Raw genomic sequence first — 16,964 nt, 5'->3', positions numbered from 1 at the left:
GGTAACAGGAGAAGTTGGACCACAAAAGTCATTGTATAATTTGTCCTGAGTACATTGATACCCCATATGTGGGGGTAAACCACTGTTTCGGTGCATGGCAGAGCTCAGAAGGGAAGTTGCACCGTTTGACTTTTCAATGCAAAATTGGCTGGAATTGAGATCGGACACCATGTCGCGTTTGGAGAGCCCCTGATGTGCCTAAACAGTGGAAATCGCCCACAAGTGATACCATTTTGGAATGTAGACCCCCTAAGGAACTAATCTAGATGTGTGATGAGCACTTTGAACCCCCAAGTGCTTCACAGAAGTTTATAATGTAGAGCCGTGAAAAAAAAAATCATTTTTTTCTCACAAAAATGACCTTTTTGCCCAAAATTTTTAATTTTCCCAAGGGTAACAGGAGAAATTGTAATGAATACTGCTGATTAGTGATGAGCGAGCATGCTCGGGTGATCTCTGAGTATTTTGGGCATTCTCGGAGATTTAGTTTATGTGGCCGCAGCTGCATTATTTGCGGCTGCTAGATAGCCTGAACACATGTGGGGATTCCATAACAAACGGCAATGCCCACACGTATTCAGGCTGTCTAGCAGCCGCAAAGCATGCAGCTGCGGCCACACAAACTTAATCTCCGAGCATGCCCAAAATACTCGGAGATCACCCGAGCATGCTCGCTCATCACTAATCAGCAGTATTCATTACAAATAGCTAAGTAAAGCACCACATGAAGACACCCACAGGCCCAACCCAAAGCACGAGCATATCATTAATTCAAAACTGAAAATAAAGATTAAATAACTCATGGGGAGACTAGGTGGGTGAGAGCTAATAACCCGGGCCCCTGCAATTTCCCTCAGACTAGGGAAATGCTGACTGACCCTCTACCTGAAGTTTACACTGATGGTGTGCATGTCCAGGCCTCGAACCTCACCCTGCATCCTGTTACAACCCTAAGCTGAAAACCTCCACCCAGTGAATGTAATACACCAATACCCACAGTTAGCACAGACAAGGATAAAGGAAAATATACACCACGCCGCAGTCACTCAGGAATACACTATAAATGTGCAGGGCAAAATAAATACAAATATAGGAAGGAGTAAATAAGACAAAGGAAAATACACCACCAGCAACGAATCTCCAACCACCAGCTCTCCTCACCAGACCGAGATAACCGCACAAGACAGAAGCTATAATCGGCGACGCCCAATGATCCGGAGAACTATTTAAAGGCCATGGGCATGGCCCAGCTTCCAATCCGAGGATCAGGTAAATTAACCCTGGAACAGCTGGACAAAACCTAGCCGACGCCAATGAGCAAACAGTGGTCAAAAGCGGAATTACCGCTGTCTGTCGAACGACCTGGTCTGAACAGCGTCCGACATGACAATAACAATCACAAGACGGATTTTATCACCCAGGTATCATTTTGAGCAGTACAACGGCGCCAACCTGACACTGTAGGTTACTGAGCATAATTCTGCTGACAGACTCCATTTAACTAAACAAAATTTCCAGAGGTAGAATTAAAAGCACCCCATAAAACCTCAGAAAAAAGTGAGATAATCTTACATGGCCATTTCTTAGGAGCCACATACAGTATTTTTCAGATTACAATGTGCATTTTTTTCCTCCAAATTTGGGAGAAAAATGGGGGTGCATCTTATAATCCGAATTGAGCTTAACCGGTGGCAACTGTGGAGTAGGGTCACAGGAGGCAGGGTCAGTGCTTCAGGAGGCCGGGCAGTGGCGGAAAGAGCAGGGTGATGCTGCGGACCCTGGTCTTTCAAAAGATGTCGGCGCTGGTGAGCAGAGTCCCCTTTTCCGTAGATTTCCCTGAAAATGGCTACTTGTCGGCGTATGTGCAGATTGAGGTCTCGGGAGACAACATCTCAACTCTCCAGATCTCAATCTGCATGTGACACCCTCGGCGGCCATTCTCCCAAAGCCCACCACAGGGAAATAATTGGGAAAGGGGACTCTGCTCACCGGCACTGACATCTTCTACGAGCCCAGGGCACGCAGCTCCTGCAGCTACCGGCCTCTTGAAGTAGTGACCCTGCCTCCTGTAACCCCATCCCAGCAGCCCTTCAGGTAAGTTACCTTTAAAACTCACTATAAGATGCACCACCATTTTATTTAAAAAGAAAAATTGGCTATTTTTCACCCCTAAAATTAAGGTGCATCTTATGGACCAGTGTGTCTTTTATTTTAGGCCATCTTCATATGGTCCTTCTGTTCTGTGGACCAGGAATTCAGCTGCTAAAGGTCACACTTCTCCCTGAAGTTTTACCGGTCTTTTTTTTTTTATTATCTTTATTCTTTCTATGATGTACAGTGTTGGTGCCATTCTTAATTTGAACATAATATGTTGATGGGAGATAAGAGCGGATCTTTTCAAATTCGAATTTGACGACTTCACCGAATTTCACTCAAAATTTGATTTGTGGCAAATAAACACATAACAATCTCAATTCTGGAAAGCTTATAATTGCTTGAAAAGTACAAGTGCCAAAGAGGAGAGAGAGAATCCAGCTGACCATAAGAGCTTCCACTTCATAGGTGAGAGAGGACCTTGCTGACCATAAGAGCTTACTTACTACAGGAGCTTATACTTTACAGACGAGAGAGAGGACCCCATTGATCATAAGAATTTATACTCTGCAATGTAAATTCTGACCATAAAAGAGAGGGAGATGATCCATCAGATAGAGACTTACCCAGTGACTCTGGAAATGGAAAATGACTCTGCCAAATCAACTGTGCTCCACTGGGAACCGCTGACCTGTGATGGCCAAGATACTGAACACCACTTTTCAAAATATGATAATCCGTAAGATGTTATAGCTGCAGGGAAGTCCCGTGCAGACATGCAAAATGAGGTTTGCTCGTTCTCTGATGCTCCAGCAATGTGGGAAATGGTCCTGGGCAAGTTTTTTTTGCAAAGTCAATTTAAAAATGTTTTAATTTGCATGAAACCCTGAACTTCAAGAGTTTTGACTCAAACTTGATACTTTGAGAATGAATTCACTCATCTCTAGTTGGTGTTTTGTCATATAATCCATTGAACCTTCTTAGGTTGATTATAGAGGGCACTCCAGAACTGGGTTTTCATGCTCACATTATGAATAGTAGTGATATTGACACAGTATCAAGCTTAAATTTCACGTGGATGCACAAATGCCAAATGTGATGATCCCTTTTCGCAAGTCAAATCTAAGTGAAAGAAGGTGGCTGCTGCATCCAATACTGATGGACTTGCTTTATTATGGCATCACAAATTCTAAAGCAGCAGCAACGTTTTGTTCACAAGTATAAATATTGGACTTTATCAAGCATATTCACATTAGCGATGGAAACCAATGCCTTTCACCCATGGTACAAAGTCTGGCATTAAAAAAAAAATAACTTTTTTGTTTGAAACATAATTTATTTATAATTGAGCAAAAGTACTGAGGGATTAATTTATATTGTGGCTAGAATATTTGAAAAAAATGTATTCTAAGAAATTATAGCAGCATTGAACAATATTTTGGCAAATGCCGAACACCGTGGAGAAAGCTGTACAATTTATGTTTGATACATTTTGCCCATAATATGTGAACTTGTAACCTGTGTCAATTTACTTATAGTCTTGTGATTTCCTTCAGTAATCTAATGAAAAAAAAAGTCCCACTAATAAAAAGAGAATACAGCCATGGTTAAAAGGATACAGCCCTTCTGTCAAAGAACTTAGGGTTGACAGTAATCTGAATGCAATTTACTGATACGAATTCCAGATGTTCCAGACTTTCCATGTGGTATATGGTGAACAGTGTCTGGTATTGGTGAAACATGTTGGTATACAACGTCATCAAAGACAGAATAATGGATCGTAGTGAAATTATGAAGAATTGCACATTGCAACCCTCCCGCTCTCATGTTCATTATTATTGAAGACCAAATGACCCTCCATTAATTGGAAATAATGCCAAAGGCACACTCCACATAATGGCATACCCCGTTGAGACGATAGTTAAAGATGGGTCTCCAGATGTCCAAACCTTGTCTGGAGAATGGACATGACACATTGCGAGAGAGTTCAGATGCCTCACCAGCCACTATGGCAAAAGGACCTGTTCATTCTGGCTGTGGTTGGTGCTTCAGAAAGGTAAGATGGTTTCGTAGAAGCCCCTGACCCATTTTGGAAGGCGAAAGATGTAATCATCAGCAGTGCTTCTATGGAACCGAATATCTACAATTAAAAAATGGAATTGTCTCTAAGCCAATGCCAACAGCACAACGAAAAAAACCTATAATTATAGAATTGGAAGCCATACTGCGACAGCTTCTAACAATGAGTATGGTTTTCACACCTTCTCCACTCCGTGTACTTCACACACACATGGCTTCACTCAACGCATAGCATACTCACACACGTATCCCCTCCACACACCTTGTACACCCACGACTCTGCTCCGTACACCTTGTACACACGCCTCATCTACTGTATATCCACCCTGTTAACCCCCTCCTGACCCCACACAAACTTCCCCCATGACAACCAGCACAGCAGAGTCCTGCATACACTGAGGCCCCTGATCATGTGACCCCTGACTCCTCCCCTTCTGTGACCTCATCACAGGTCCTGTGCACACAGAACAGCCATATATGTGGTGTGCGGCTCTGCAGGTGGAGGTAGGTGCTGGAGATTCCCCATTACTGGGCGGGGGCAGGGGGCAGTACCCCCCTCACTGCTGTGGTCACATTCCAGGAGACATAACGTGTAGTTTTCCTCTGAAGTAGATGTATGAGGGGCCATATTTGCAGAATGAGCTGATCATTTTGTACATTTTAAAGACACATTATTCCAAAATTTATCAACATAAGAGGTATTCTCATGCTATTACATTTTTTAGTTAGACTGCATGAAAATAAGCAAGTTTCTGACTAGCTTTTTTATTTGCTGTGGTTCTTCTGCTTGGAGAGCTTTTATCTTTTATAGTGTACAGCTTGTTTCCAAGGAGACAGGCCATCAGAATCCATCCAAGTATGCACAGTAGCTACATTCCAGGAGAGGAGTTAACACCTAAGATCCCAGTAAGCTCCATTCATCCCCAATGATTTATATACAGCGCATAGCTGCTCATCTTCTCCCTCCCTTCCTGTCAGTTTCTCATCTGTTATCATCCCTTTATTATCACACTTCTCCCCTCCCCCAGGCCACAACAGAGTAGCTTACAGGGCAGCTAATCACAGCTCTCACTTTCCAGAGCTTTGTGTTTGATCAAATACCTTGCTATCTCTATATGCAAATAGGCTCAAACTGGACCACAAGGGACACTAAAGCCCCCGTCTCACTAAGCGAGATCGCTAGCGAGATCGCTGCTGAGTCACAAGTTTTGTGATGCAACAGCGACCTCAGTAGCGATCTCGCTATGTGTGACACGTAGCAGCGACCAGGCCCCTGCTGTGAGATCGCTGGTCGTGTCGGAATGGCCTGGACCTTTTTTTGATCGTTGAGGTCCCGCTGGGTAGCACACATCGCTGTGTTTGACACCTTACCAACGACCTCGTTGACGACTCAGACACTGAATCATCATAATAGCTCCCATGTGACATCGTTGTACAGGTCGCTACAGGTCGCTGGTGAGATGTCAAACAGTGAGATCGCAGCAGCGATCGTTGGGAAGATCTCACTGTTTGACATCTCACCAGCGACCACATAGAGACGCAGCAACGATCCCTGACAGGTCGTATCGTTGTCGGGATCACTTTAGCATCGCTAAGTGAGACGGGGCCTTAAGACCAGAAAAGCTATAGGGTGAGGTCCCAATTGAGCAACAAAACGAAAAGCAGAAAAAGGCCCCTTAGAATGTAACTTTTATTAAGAAGTTTAAAAAGTATCGGTTAGAGGGATATCATATACAATACTAAACAAGACATATATCACCAAAGATTCAAAGATGGAAAAAAAAAATATGGGGCTATAAGGGAGCAGACCCCCCCCCCCCCCAACCCGGGGAGCACAAGCAAATCATGATATATGGGCTAGTATGCCCTATAGCTCTCTACCTATCAGTGGAGGTTGGCAGCCTTAGTTGCTATGGCATGGCACCCCCCACTTGTCAGCGGCTAGCCCTTAAGCCAGTAATGTACCCTTAACCTAGTGTGTAAGAACAATCAGCAAACATGGTTATGTATACGAAAGCGGCCAGGTAATTAGTAGTAAAAAGAAGTTGCAGTATCACAAGAATAAGCAAAGTTACCAACGCCCACACCTTGTATGAAAATATGCAATTTAAAAATCAGGTAGCATGTGAATAAATGCCCCTTCCTACATCCTAGGAGGTGAGTGTTATGTGCTGGCCACTAGTCAATTAGTGGGTATGGAGGCGGAGGATTTGGACACAATATAGTCACCGTGTCCACTAGCCCATACATCGTGATTTCCTTGTCTTTGTCTTTTTCTGCTTATGGTTTTGTTGGCCACAAGGAAACAGGTGGATTCCAAGGCTCCTGTACTGGAGTAGGCTCTTTTACAGGAGTGGGCTCAAGCCCCACTATATGAGCAGTAGCTGGCACAATACAATTGATTCACTATGTACAGATGAAAGCAACATCTCCTCATTCATTTAACAAACTGCCAAGTGTATTACTATGTAGCAGCATAGGTAAACCTGTGAATGAGGGCAATGCAATATTTTCATGAATATTTTCATGTAAATAAATAGTTGGCCCCCAAATTCCATATTACTGGTGTGCCCCCATTTCAACACTGTATGTCAGTATTTTGATTTCAGTATATACTTCATAACAATGACAGTAACAGATGGAAACTGACCAGAAGTAAGCAGGCTGTAGAGCTGTGAGCTAATCAGTTCTTTACATCTGTCATGAGAAGCTTCAGTGATAAGTGAGTTACTAGATTGGGTTTATTGGCCTTCTGACGCTACTTAATAGTTTACTGCTGGAGAGATGTGTTACATGGGATCTTTATGATGTTACGTTGGATTATCTTCTCCCCATTCAGGTCCCTACAATATCAGATCCTCTCAGTGGAGATTTTCTTTAAAAGAAAATTCTCCTGAGTGACCCTACAAGGATGGATAGGGACAGGGACAAGATGGCGGAGAGGATATTACACCTCACCCTAGAGATCCTCTTCCGACTTACTGGAGAGGTGAGAGATTCTGATGACATCACATTACATCATTCTTATCAATGGGAATAACAGATGGACAGAACTGGAGAGGTGAGGACTTTGGAAATGTCTGTAGTGAGGTTTATTATTAATGTGTCTCTCCATAACCAGGATTACACATTAGTGAAGAAGACCTCTAGTGAGCTCTGTCAGGCCCCTGTGTCTGAGGGATGGAGAAAACCCCTGAGTCCAATCACAGGGCCTCCACCTCACCCCCTGATACATGAGGACATCAATGACCAGAAGATCCTAGAACTCACCTACAAGATGATTGAGCTGCTGACTGGAGAGGTGACACTGCTGGGAATGCTGGGACATTATACAGTAACGCTATGGAGGGATCGGGGGATGACGGTATCATTGTATGTGTCAGGTTCCTATAAGGTGTCAGGATGTCACCGTCTATTTCTCCATGGAGGAGTGGGAGTATTTAGAAGGTCAAAAAGATCTGTACAAGGACGTCATGATGGAGGTTCCCCAGCCCCTCACATCGCCAGGTAATAGAGAGGACTAAATACGCATGGCCTATAATTATCTGTATATAAAGAATTAATTAACTTCTTGTATGTGTTTCCTACAGTTCTATCCAGTAAGAGGACAACACCAGAGAGATGTCCCCGTCCTCTTCCACAGGACTGTAAACAAGAAGATCCCAATGTTCCTCATTATCATCAGGTACATGGAGAGAAGGTGTCATGAGATCTCCCCTATGATGTGTAGATCTTGTGTTCAGTCTTGTTTAATCCACCAGTATTATACAATAGTATTATACAATGAATGGCCATTTTATTACAAACATCGACCTCATCATGATCAGAATGCCTCCTGCAAGAAAATTAGACCCATGTCTGTGGAGTGGAGTAAATGACCATGTGGCTTGCGTTCCATAGATCTGATGAATTCACACCAGATTGGGAAGATATATAGCAATCTGAGTGATTTTCAATGAGACATGGGCATCGTTGCTTAATTAGCCAGGTTCCATTTGTCAAAAAATTGACGATAACATTTTTATATACAATGGTGTCAAGCGTATACCAAAAATATTGTGATTAAAGACATTTAAGGAAAGGGAATCCTGTTGATTTAAGCTTGTTAAGGAAGATATCCAGAATTGTTCACAATCATGCAAATTGGTTTCTAGCTAACACATCTGAATACTCACCTTGTTCATGAGCACAGATGGGCTATAACAGCAGACAATTAATCCCAATGCCATTGCTGTTTAAAGGAAACAAAAAGGCAAAACTTAAAAGAGAACAAAAAATGGAGGAAAACATTGTCCAGTTAGATAAATCCAGATATCTGTTGCACCATGGTAATGGCAGGGTCGGAATTGGTCACAGGCAACATAAGTCCACAAATCAACATTTCAGGTTGCTGGAGGTGGAGAATTGGGAATGTTTTCTTGGCTCATAGTGGGTCCTCTGATATGTTTGGACACTGGGGCCGACCTAAGCATTGTAGCCGAATAAGATAATCTTTTTATGGCAGAAGAGCAATGCACCATGCTACATTTGTCATATTGTCGTTGACTAATTTTTAGAACAAGGCATTGAGTTTTCCATGCTTCTTTAGCCTTCATAGTCGCAAGATCTTAATCTTATAGAGCATTTCTGGATGAAGCAGAACATATCAGTATCCTGTTCTCATGGGCCAATATTTCTGCAAATGTTTTTCAACCACTAGTTGATTTGATTACAAGCTAAAATTTCTGATGTTCTGATGGCCAAAGGAGGTCCTACGTGTCTCTAGATGAGTGTATTTTAATAAAGGAGTCATTCAGTTTATGTTTTATGTTTAAGGGAGATGACAGGATAAAGTGATCATAGACATTAGATGTTGTCTGGATCTTCTTACAATTTTCTGGTTATGAAAACTGCTGGTTAGAATTAGGATCCCACAGATTGATTTATACAGTCGACCTTCAGCTATGTGATGCCTACTGCTGTTATGTCATTTTTGGTCATCATGTTAATTTATGATCTTTACTCTTCTTGTGACTTCTCCACCTGTGTGTGACTTTTGCAATATTTTTTCAGGGTAAAGATCTGCCCCATATTTGTACTACAGAGACATATGTGAGGGGTGATGAACCGTGTAAAGAGGAGATTCCTACAGATAACCGCGTAGGTGAGTAGTGACCACTAAATGCAAGGAAGTCACAGATTCTACTCAATCTTTGGCTACTTCAGTTTTTGGAGAATTGTTTGGGTTTTTTAGGAAAATATGGATGTATAAGTGGCAAACTTTCAATTTGTTAAATTGCAAATGGGGATTTCTTTTACATAGAAAAAAATCACAGTGATGTCCACACATTATTTTCTGACCTTAAGGACACAAGATTGCTGCAGCCAATCGCTGACAACAGCAGAGTCAAATTGATCACCTCTGATATGAACTGGAGCCACTGGGAGAATATGATTGGGAACAGTGACGAGTTGAGGATCAGTAACCAGATCTATAGTGTCAAAAGAATGAGATATAGCCTCTGCTCTAACATTCTTGTTTACAAGGTAAAAGTGTTAGTAAAACTGAAAGTAGGAGAAGAGCAAGAAAATTCATATCAGGAAAGGAGAACAAACCTTCGGAAAAGAATGGAAAAATGGAAAATTGCCCCGTCATTAAGTGGTTAATGTGGGTGTTAATGTTATTTATTCAACGTCACTACATGTGTGGTTTATTGTACACATTGTCCTCCCCAAAAAATAAGGAGAATGTGAGCACTCTGATAGTATTAAATGAATACATGAGCTCCTCTGTTGCTACCTATGTAAAACATGTGAAATTCTTAATTATAATTTTTTTTGTATAAAGAAACATATAAACCACCGAAACGTGACATGTCCTTCCAGTGGCTTTTATATCATTCTCACTGTCTGACCCTACATAGAAGCACAGCGACCCGAACTATGGCGATAGTGATGATCTCAATGATATTATTGTCTCTGCAGTGATTAGCAGAGACCTATAATAGGGATCGGGTGTCATACACACTGCTCTGAAAAGCAAAAAGAACTAAGAAAATTTAGGGGATTAAGATTCAAGTCTTTACTGACATAATTTGTCTAATTAGATGAGAACAAAATGATTGATCAACTATGAATAGAAAACAATAGTCATCAAACAATTGAGGGCTGATTCCAAAATACTTTGAAACTGAAAGCACAAATTTGATATCACTTTTTGCTGTAATTTCAGTATGACAAGCCAAAATGTGACTCGGTAGTAGTGACTCAGTATTGCCCCCTATGTGCGTGTATACACTCCTGTCAATGATATCTGATCCTGATGAGACTGCGGATGGTATCATGTTGGATATCCTCCCATATTTTAATCAGGTAGTCATGCTCCTGCTTAGGACGTGGGGAATTCCAAGGACAGTCCGATCTCTCGGGGGTGGTAGTCAGGTTTCGAGCTGCCTCAAGGAGCCTCTCCCAGGCCCATTCACTTCTCAAGAAGGGTTCATCCTCCTCCCTTCCTTTCAGAACATAACCACTGCTTACCAGTAATGTTGCTCCTCTATTTTAAGGAACGCGTCCATGGTTTCGCTGTCAGCTCTTGCAGCCTTCGAGGCAAATGTTACGTCTGTAAAGCCCACTGGTTGAACAAGATGTTATGACAGGTCACAAACTCTTATATGAACCCTCATCTCCACTGGCGGTTGTACATAACTACCTCCCCTCAGAAAGCCAACTGTCAGTACATTGTGGCTAGCGGGCCCGCTAGCGTGTCAGCTGCCTTGGTCTTGGCTCGACTCCTTCTTTCTTCCGACCAGCTTAGGCCCTGCAGTCCGCTCACTAGTTGGTGGTTCATTGCTTTCCTGTCTGCAGTCCACAAGAACCCCAATGGTGAAGGCAGCAGCTTGGGTTCAGGCCTTGGTGGTTCTGAGAAAGCATCCAGTTCCGGACCACAGGCTCCTAACACCTCTGCTGTTGCGCCAGCTTGTTCTGGATCCGATATTCCTTTGGTCTCTCTCTTGGTAGTCTTGTGAGATTCTGTTATCCTTGTAACTTAATAAGCATGTAATACTCTATGGATGAATAATTGAATCCAGAAAAAATTTTCAACCCTTTTTCGGAGTGTTATATACCACCGAAATGTAACAGAAAACACATGATACCACCGAAATGTACCACAGAGCACGTAATACTCTATGGGTGAGTAATTGAATCCAAAAATATTTTCTATGTTTTTTGGAGTGTTATATACCACTGATATGTAGCAGAAAGCGCAGTATACTCTATGGGTGAATAATTGAATCCAGAAATATTTTACTATGTTTTTTTGGAGTGTTCTATATCACCGAAATGTAACAGAAAGTACCTAATACTGTCAGATGACCAAATGAATCCAGAGATATTTTTAAACACTTTTTTGGAGCATTTTATACCACCGAAATGTAGCAAAAAGCACATAATACTCTATAGATGACTACTTGAATGCAGAAATATTTTTCAACGCTTTTTTGGAGTGTTATATACCACCGAAATGTGACAGAAAGCACCTAATACTCTATGGATGACAAATTAAATTCAGCAACATTTTTCAACGCTTTTTTGAGTGTTATATGCCACTGAAGTGGAACAGAAAGCACCTAGTACTCTGTGGATGACTAATTGAATCCAGAAATATTTTTCCATGCTTTATTTCATGTAATATACCACCGAAATGTAACCGAAAGCATCAAATACTCTATGGATGAATTGAATCCAGAAATATTTTTCAATACTGTTTTGGAGTGTTATATACCACTGAAATGTAACAGAAAGCATGTGATACTCTATGGATGACTAATTGAATCCAGAAAAAAAATTTCAACGCTTTTTTATATTTTTATATACCACAGAAATGTATCACAAAGCACGCAATATTCTATGGATGACAATATAGTCTATACTGTATTGGTGAGTAATTAAATCCAGAAATATTTTTCAATGCTTTTTTCAGCTAATGCTCGCCGAGTAACACATCCAAGCACCCAGATATCCGAGTATCACCAAGCACATTCGCTAATCCCTATCGATCACTTGAAGGAACCCAGGCCACTCTGTAGCAGCTCAACTTCTGACAATGTCTCTAATAATTTCATCACGTAGGCTATTATGTGGTTTGTGTGAAATCCAGTAGATATGTCTGACCCTGAATATAACCACCAAAAACCAGCTATTCTTGATGATGTTGCAGGCAGCTAAATTCTCACTCTGGCATCTCCATACTCTTTCTCATCTATTACATGTGCTCAATGTGAATCTTTTCTCATTTGTGAAGAGAATGGCAAATTCCAATTGCGCAAAGAGATCCCACTGCAGGACATCAACACTTTTGGAGTCTGTTTATGACAGTTTGGTTAGAAACATGCATGCCTGTTGCTGCTGAAGGTCAATCTGTTGGACTCTGACAGTTCTACTCATGTTCCTCCTCACTGAATTGATGAGATAACACTGCTTGGTTGAAACAGTTTTACAACCCTGTCTTGCTGTCCTCATGTAATGGCCTGAGTCTTGATATTTGCTCCACATTCTTGAGACTGTGCTGAGAGGTACAGAAGATCTTCTTTAATTGTACTTATGATCCTACCATCCTGAAGGAGCTGGTCTACCTTAAAGAAACTTTAGGTACTACTTAATGTTAGCAGTAGTAACAAGGACACTTTGCAAAACACCATCCCAGTGAATAATCGGTCAGGAATGCTAAGAAAAGAAGGTTTGTTTGCGACCACCACTTGCAAAATCCCTTTTTGGGAGTTGTCTTTCTGTTTCCTTTTTGATGCCCCTGGTGTTTTTTTTTAACTTGCATCTCAGAAGGTGACATTGATTAACCATCAGTTGTGTTTCCTAACTGGACAGGTCCCTTAAAGTTTTGAGTTTTACTGTGATGTGCAAGTGTAGCGCCCCCACTGTCGCAGGGCCGAGGGGTACCCGGTACCGGGCCTCTGAGTCTCTGTTCTGGGGTTGTCACGGTGGCTAGGCCCGGTCCGTGACCCTGCTGAGGGGCGTACAATGATAGGAGTGCGTGATGGTGATGATGTTGTGGGGGTGCGGTGCAGTGCTGGTCACAGTAAATAACGAGGACACCAGGTTGCAGTCTCTTTACCTCTTTACTGAAGGTCTCGAGGTGTCCAATCCAGGGCACTGTTAACTGGGCCGTCTGAGACCGGCCAGTCCGAAGGCACATCAGGAGTCCCCTTTAACAGGTGGGAATCAGCGTCTACCTTCTAGCGCCTGTGTGTTGTAGTCCTTCCCTGCTGAGCACCCCGGGATAGTCCTCACAACTTATTCTGTCTGTCTCTGATCTTCGTTCTCTCCGTCCCCCAGATGATATGGCTAGGACGCACCCGTATGACGGGGTAGGCCTGGAGTTCTTCCGGGACTCTAGAGTCGCCCCTCTCCCACAGCTGCCTCCGTTGTCTGCTTAGGTGTTTAAGTGAGACAGCCAACCTATAATTGGCTGCCCTGCCGTGGTTTGAAGTAATACTTAAAGTCTCTTACTTTCTCGGCGTTCCGGCCACCGACTGTTTGCGCCTCAGAAGGATGTTGCCTCGGTCTTACAGCACAACTCCTTCTGGTCCTATTGCCTCTTTGCTGTATTCCTGCTTTTCTCACTCAGCACAATAAACCTCGCTTCTTGTCCTTTCTTAGGCATCTGTCAGGATCCCATCCCTGACAGGTCCTCTCTCTAGCTCTTCCCAGTTACTTCTCCCTGTCTTCCTGTCCAACCCCCAGTTTTACCAGAGTGTGAGGAGTGGCCTACTAGATAGAACCACTCCCCCTGGTGGCCGGAGTGTGAAGTGTAGTGTGAGTGTTACCTGATCAGGTGAACTCCTTTAGTGCAATCAGACGTAACATCACTCCCCTTAGCGGCAGAGCGACGTTACTGCAACGACCAGGACTCTGGGGCGCTGCACAAGTGTTCCCTTATTTTTTGAGCAGTGTATTTAATTTACATTGTCTTTAGTGTTTTGAAAGTTGGACTCTGAGATGGGCTGGCTTATGACTGTGAGAGGGTTTTTCATTTGTATGCATGGTTTCAGTGTGACAAACCACACTGAGTTTGAAGCATGGGGATGCACTTTTAGACGTGCGTACTGAGAGCTTCTGCTTTCAGTTAATGAATGTACCCGGGTGCAAGTCCACTGGCTCCTGTTTGTGCTCCCGGTGTCTGACATTGGCTGTAGTTCTGACGTCACGTCAGCAGCATGACAGCCTATCAGAGAACTCAGCAGCTCTGCCAATGTAGATTCTCGCTTTCAGAGCCACTAAGCATGATGTAACATCATCACCTAAACCAATGATAGACACCGGGAGCGTTGATGGAAACTCTGGCAGAGGTATTTAAGGTGAATGATTTTACATTATTGTTTGTAGGTTCCATAATTATATGGAAAGCGAAGGTGGTTGGGCAGTTTAGAGGATTTTTTGTTGGTTGATCTTTGGGTCTCCACTGAATATTTCACTAAATATAAATAGATCATTTATATTTCTCAAAAGATGGAGACTCGGTAAACTAAACCATGGACCTCTGAAGTAGTTTGTCCAACAGTGAAGTTAATAACGAAAAGAGCAAAATCTGGAGACCTAATATCAGAATCTGTTAGTCCTTGCTTTGATGCTTAAGCTTGCCACCACTGTCTTAAAGAGGATGTCTGGCATTATGATACAAGCGGGCTCGATCAATGGAATTGTAATGAGCGAGGCTGCACGCATCTAGTCCCAATGTGTCTGGATGTATCAGATACTTGCAGTCATATGACTGCCTGGTCTCGGCGCTGGCACCAGACAATGCTCACAGCATGTAATACGCATGCTGTGAGGATTCTCAAGTTTGCAGTCACATAGAGTGACTTCAGACTTGTACCCTAATGTTGGGTAACCCTTTTACTCAGTCGATAACTTAATTTTATTACAAACCGTATCAAGATACTTATATAAAAATGTTACAAAATGTATAAATATAATTGTTAATATAATTTCAGTGTACTCTTATTGTAAAATAATACATTCAGTTTTATTATTGGCAGATGGCTGTACCAGGAGCTCAGAGAGACATCTGATACATTCAAATTTGAAAGATGATCATGGTATCATGCCAGATATATGTGAAGATCATGTCTTTATCCCAGTTATATCACCAGCCCTTCACAGTAAAGATCTACCATCTGATCAATTTAAACAGGTCATATTTTATGGTTCCTCACAGACTGTTAAAAAGAAGAAAAGTAAAAGAAGGGATGGTGAACATCAAAGAACTCACACAGAGGAGAAGCTATATTCATGTTCTGAATGTGGTAAATGTTTTTCTAGGAAATTAAGCCTTGTTAAGCATGTAAGAAGTCACACAGGGGAGAAACCATTTTTATGTTCAGAATGTGGGAAAGGTTTTACACAGAAATACCATCGTGTCATACATCAGAGAATTCACACAGGGGAGAAGCCATTTTCATGTTCTGGATGTGGAAAATATTTTACAGATAAGTCAAGTCTTATCGTTCATCAGAGAATTCACTCAAAGGAGAAGGCATATTCATGCTCAGAATGTGGAAAATGCTTTACAGGGAGGTCAAGTCTTGTGATGCATCATAGAATTCACACAGGGGAGAAACCATTTTTATGTTCAGAATGTGGGAAATATTTTAGTAAAAAAACAAATCTTATTAAACATCATAGAACTCATACAGGTGAGAGGCCATATTCATGCTCTGAATGTGGGAAATGTTTTACACAGAAATTCCATCTTGTCACACATCAGAGAATTCATACAGGGGAGAAGCCATTTTCATGTTCCAAATGTGAGAAATGTTTTATAGCAAAAGCATATCTTGTTGCACATCTGAGAACTCACACAGTGAACCCATATTCATGTTCAGAATGTGGGGAATGTTTTCGCCACAAAACAGATTATAATAAACATCAGAAAACTCACACAAGAAAGAAACCATAGTCATGTTCATATGGGAAATGTTTTAACAGAAATACATCAGAAAGTTCAAAATGATAAAAGCCATTTTCATGTTATGAAAGTGAAAAATGTTTTACAGAGAAATCAGGCTTTGTTACACATCAAAGAGGAAGGGACTAGCCAATTTGTTTTGAAATCTTTATTAACAAATTTTATAAGAAAAAGTACAGCAGTTACTGTCTACAAGTGATAGGGAAATCAAAATAGATCACCAATTGATTATTAGGAAATGTATGCAACTATCAGTTATTGGAAAGCAAGCAGTATTCAAATAACTTGCCTATAAATCAATCCTGTATAAAATATTTCACATTAATATATGCAGTCTAATTAGTATTGTATTGGGGTGGCAAGGACCCAACAGTAACCAACTCCAGGGCCCCAATTCAGCTGCATGCATATGTGACATTATCCTCAATCACAAATATATATATATATATATATATATATATATATATCAATGTTGAGGGCAGAGCAAAGTACTGCAGTGCGCAGGCGCCGGGCCTCTCTGACCTTTCCTGCGCCTGCGCACTGCAGTACTTTGCTCTGCCCTCAACAGGGTAGACAAAGTACGCGTGCGCCGGACCTGCGGCGTGAAGACAAGAAGAGGACGTGATCGTAAGAAGATGGGAGGTCCCGGACCAGACCACGATGCCCACCGCAGCGGTCCCGCCCCTGGGTGAGTATAAGCTAACCACTTTTTCTCATCTTTCAGGTTACATCGGGGGCTTATCTACAGCATTCCAGAATGCTGTAGATAAGCCCCTGATGCCGGTGGGCTTAGCTCAACTTCCATTTTGGGGGTGACAGGTTTCCTTTAAAG

The 16,964-nt window shown here is 42.0% G+C and overlaps 1 protein-coding gene across 1 annotated transcript; it reads left to right on the top strand.

Annotated features, from left to right (window-relative positions):
- Nucleotides 1-7,016: 7,016 nt before the first annotated feature.
- Nucleotides 7,017-16,640, top strand: LOC143768153 (oocyte zinc finger protein XlCOF7.1-like). The gene is made up of 6 exons (XM_077256841.1): nt 7,017-7,162; nt 7,295-7,474; nt 7,557-7,680; nt 7,764-7,858; nt 9,226-9,316; nt 15,204-16,640. The coding sequence occupies exons 1-6, from the start codon at nt 7,085-7,087 to the stop codon at nt 16,121-16,123; spliced, it is 1,488 nt and encodes a 495-aa protein (XP_077112956.1). The 5' UTR covers nt 7,017-7,084; the 3' UTR covers nt 16,124-16,640.
- Nucleotides 16,641-16,964: the final 324 nt, after the last annotated feature.

Source organism: Ranitomeya variabilis, chromosome 4 (assembly GCF_051348905.1).
Source record: "Ranitomeya variabilis isolate aRanVar5 chromosome 4, aRanVar5.hap1, whole genome shotgun sequence".
Classification (NCBI taxonomy): domain Eukaryota; kingdom Metazoa; phylum Chordata; class Amphibia; order Anura; family Dendrobatidae; genus Ranitomeya; species Ranitomeya variabilis.
The sequence above is the reverse complement of the archived record's forward strand: the minus strand, read 5'-3'. Positions and strand labels throughout refer to the sequence as shown.

Coding starts and splice junctions, on each gene's coding strand:
- LOC143768153 (XM_077256841.1), top strand. CDS start 7,085: ATGGATAGGGACAGGGACAAGATGGCGGAGAGGATATTACACCTCACC. Junction 7,681..7,763: donor CCAGCCCCTCACATCGCCAG/GTAATAGAGAGG, acceptor TGTTTCCTACAG/TTCTATCCAGTAAGAGGACA. Junction 9,317..15,203: donor TCCTACAGATAACCGCGTAG/GTGAGTAGTGAC, acceptor TATTATTGGCAG/ATGGCTGTACCAGGAGCTCA.